The sequence below is a fragment of the Microtus ochrogaster genome, chromosome 7, assembly GCF_000317375.1.
Source record: "Microtus ochrogaster isolate Prairie Vole_2 chromosome 7, MicOch1.0, whole genome shotgun sequence".
NCBI classification, from domain to species: Eukaryota; Metazoa; Chordata; class Mammalia; order Rodentia; family Cricetidae; genus Microtus; species Microtus ochrogaster.
Window position 1 is genome coordinate 25,428,478 of NC_022014.1, and position 4,377 is coordinate 25,432,854.

A 4,377-nucleotide genomic window follows, 5' to 3' on the forward strand; every position below is an offset into this window, starting at 1 on the left:
GTATTGATTACAGAGGCTGTTCTTTCCTGTGCTTATAATAAATGAAGAGGACCAAGGTCTGAAGCACTGACCTAAATACACCTTCAGTCATTGGAAACAAATTGTCAGGAATTTACATTACTGTCCTCCAACCTATGGATCTTTCATTTCCAGTTTATCAAAGTATGATGAGTAATTTTCAGGGATGATAAAATTATTTGCATTTTCATGTAGTGCAATACTTCATCATGCTGTAAAAATACTTTGTTGCTCAGTTACATTGATAATAATTTCGTTGATGTTTAGGTTTAAATTACTCATAGGGAATTTTTTAATTTCAACCTATTAACGGGGTAGGGGCAATGCTGGAGTTGTTAATTATTCTTTTAAAACATCTTTAACTGTGGAATATTAGCAAATATGGAAGAGATCTATCAAACAGAGCTCAGAAATCTATAACTTTAAATAATAGATGTACTTGCTCCTTACCACAACCCATCAACCAGAGCATTGACATCACCTGAGTATTCATTTATAAAGTTGAATATCAGCTTCAAAACAAGTGTCGTTGTTTTCAGAGAATCCCATGTGAGTTGCATGTATGCTAACTGCTAGAACCATGTCCATGGGAGATTCTCATCCACTAAAGAATTGTGAGTTTAAAAACTGAAGAAGTGAAGTCCATTAGGTCAGCAGCAGCAAGCTTCACAGGTGACCTCTGCTTTGCAATCTCTGCATGTAAGTCTCCATAAGACATGGTCCCCACTCATTCACCGAATAAAATAATTCTTTGAAAATGTTGCACAATTTCTCCTGTATTCCTCTTTCCTTTGTTACTAAACATAACCTCAGAGTTTTAAACTGTTAGTGAAGCTGCCCTAGTGACCATTAACAGGATGGAGACTCTGGCAGCTGGACTCAGTCAGATAGTGTCAGGGAAGCATTTCACACCTTCTGTCATTCATTTTCTTCCGTTATTTTCAGTTAGAGGTGGAATTCAGGGACTTGGGCATACTAGATTACTACAGGACCACTGAGCCAAATGCCCAGACCCTGTCCCCACATATCTTTGTGCTTCTCCTTTACTATTTCGATAGCTTTGTTATAGACTAGGATTCATTAGACAGAGCTAACTAGAAGAAAACATAACAAGACATGGAACTGTTTTAAAGATACAGCTCACACAATTAAGAATTACTAAGTCCAAAAGGTGCAGAATGGACTCCCTGGAAAGAGTGGAGTTACAGTCTCAAATTCAAGGCAGTGTGTCTACAGTTTCTAAGAAGACCAGTTTTTCTTTTTCTTCTTCCAGTTGCTCATATGAATTTAGTCACATTATAAAGGATTAGAGTTGCTTTACTTTGATTTAATGCTAATAACTGATCTAAATGTTAATAACAATGTAACCTTTTATAGAAATTTCCAGCATTATAATTTGACCATAATTTCTATCAGGACCTTAACAGTTACTATAATAATTAACTATAAGGTTAGGTATGGATATCTGGAGATGAAATCAAGTGGAGGATAAAAATGCCGACTACTGTATAAAATGTTCATGGTATTTCTTTTTCTGCATCACCATCAGTGGAATCATATGAATTGAAGCATAAAGATTTTGAGTCATTAGTATTATTGAAAAGAAAACTGCATTTTAACCCCTAATACTTTCCATAAATACACCATTGCAAATATAAAACTAATCACAAAGTATCAAGTTCTCATTCTAAATTATCAAATTTAATGAGTTTAACATTCTGGGGAAACTGAGAAAGAGAAATTATTTGAGTTTAATATGCATTTCAGCCTTAAATTTGAAAGAGGGCTTTTCTTAGGCTACAGCACAGTCAGGAAATCTTCATGGCCATTGGGTCATATCCAGGCATAGCTGGTCTTGCTGCAGGATGAGGGCAAGCACAGCCTTTCCTGCATGAAGCATAGACTATGTCAACAATAGCTGTGAGCCAGTTATCAGAATGATTAGTAGTTTGAGATGAGTACAAGATGCTGATGGAACATGATAGGAGGTTTTATTGTGTGTACGGACCTGAGAAAAAATTTAATTTAGCACATTGAATTTCATATTTTGGAAATATAAGTAGAACAGACCATGCTGTTGAGGAGATCATGTAATAAGAATATTAACTATATTCTTAAAAGAATATTAAATCAGAAATGATGGAGGCACAAACTTCACTCTGAGTACAGTATTGCTGAAGGAAAAAATGCAGGCACACTTTGAGACCATACTGTAAACATTCGTACAAGTCAGATAGATAAACATCATTTGTGCATGTGATAGGAATTTTGTTCTTAAGAACAAGATGGTCTTCTGAAGAATGAATCAGGAAAACAAGGAATGTAATGTCACCACAGAATGGCAGTGTTTGTTAAACATATTCAAGAAAATAGTATTGAGACATGTGACTTGGGTTGGAATTGAATTCTGACCTCAGTATTTCAGGAAAGAAATGATAGTATCCCTTTCTAATACCATTATTGGATGGTTTTAGATGCCTGAATAAGAAGGGGATTAAGATGAGAGACTATATGTCATCCTAGATGAGAGGTCAAGGTAAGGAAAAGGAAAAAATGCAATAAAACTAATATTCTGGGTCTTGAATTCCTTTTATTATGAGAAACAAGAGATGTGAAAAACAGGAGATATTGGGAAAGAAAGGAATACATTTTTCTTAGGATGCCTTGAGCCTTTGATGGCAGTGATTAAAAAAATCATAGATAATGACTAGTCAGCAATGAGTCAGAGACTTCTGTAGGTTAGAGGGGCAGCTGCATCTGACTTTTAATTGGTTTTCTAACACATTAAAATATATTTGTTTTTCTTGGAGCTCATACAGAATTGTGAGGATTGGGTGTACAAAAATCCTTCAAGAAAAGTCACAGAAAAGGGAACTAAAGAATGGGGTGAACTACAGTTGTTTAGACTAATCAGACAGGCAGAAAAGAGATATACCAATAAATTTTGCATATTAGAAGTAATTAGGACTGATTAGGCAAAGCTAGGATAGTAGAACATGCTAAAGTAACATTTAAAAAAGTCATTCATGGATAAAATGACTAAACATATTTGGATGTAGAGATGTTATTTATTTTGAATAGAGTAAGATTCATTACTGTAGAGTATGCAGTATACTATGTGTGTCACAGAAACATGTCTTTATGCACTAGGATACGGAAATGTGTTGGGGAGTGTCTGCAGAGTAAAAAGAACAGGGTTAGAATGTCATCATCTATCAAGGACAACTAAACAAGTTAAGGTATTAAAGATGTTCCATGCCATAGTGAAACAAAGAATAAAAAAATTAAAGGATATAAAGGATAAATAAAAAGTCTTTCTAAATGAGATGAAACAATGGAATTGATTTATGATCTTATACAGGCTCAACTACTGGCAGCTTAAGAAACTGGTAATTTTCTTGAAGTCATTGGAAGTAGATCATGACTGAAAACAACCACACTGGCATATCCCATTTCCTCCTACTGGGCCTGCCCATCCCCCCAGAACACCAGCACCTTTTCTATGTCCTGTTCCTGGCCATGTACCTCACCACTGTCCTGGGGAACCTCATCATCATCATCCTCATTCTACTGGACTCCCATCTGCACACTCCCATGTACTTGTTTCTCAGCAACTTGTCCTTCTCTGACCTCTGCTTCTCCTCTGTCACAATGCCCAAATTGCTGCAGAACATGCTGACCCAGGACCCATCCATCCCCTATGCAGATTGTTTGACACAAATGTACTTTTTAATAGTTTTTGGAGATATGGAGAGCTTCCTTCTTGTGGTCATGGCCTATGACCGCTATGTAGCCATCTGCTTCCCTCTTCATTACACCAGCATCATGAGCTCCAAATTCTGTGCTTGTCTATTGCTGCCGCTGTGGATGCTAACAATATTCTTAGCCATGATTCACACCCTGCTTGTGGCTAGATTGTCTTTTTGTGAAAACAGTGTGATTCTCCAGTTTTTCTGTGACCTTTCTGCTTTCCTAAAGCTGGCCTGCTCAAATATTTATGAAAATGAATTGATGATATTTATCAGTAGTGGACTCACTATTATTATACCATTCTTACTCATTGTTATGTCCTATGCAAGAATTGTATCCTCCATTCTCAAGATGTCTTCTACCCAGGGCATCCACAAGGTCTTTTCCACCTGTGGCTCCCACCTGTCTGTGGTGTCACTGTTCTATGGGACAATTATTGGTCTATACTTATGTCCATCAGCTAACAACTCTACTGTGAAGGAAACTCTCATGGCTATGATGTACACAGTGGTGACTCCCATGCTGAACCCCTTCATCTACAGCCTGAAGAACAGAGACATAAAGGGAGCCCTAAGAAGAGTTATCTCTAGAAAGAAAATCTCTCTGTAA

At 36.7% G+C, this 4,377-nt stretch overlaps 1 protein-coding gene across 1 annotated transcript; it reads left to right on the plus strand.

Moving 5' to 3' along the window:
* The first annotated feature begins 3,438 nt into the window (after positions 1–3,438).
* Positions 3,439–4,377, plus strand: LOC101979547 (olfactory receptor 1496-like). Its single transcript, XM_005349590.1, has one exon. The coding sequence runs from the start codon at positions 3,439–3,441 to the stop codon at positions 4,375–4,377; it is 939 nt and encodes a 312-aa protein (XP_005349647.1).

Coding starts and splice junctions, on each gene's coding strand:
- LOC101979547 (XM_005349590.1), top strand. CDS start 3,439: ATGACTGAAAACAACCACACTGGCATATCCCATTTCCTCCTACTGGGC.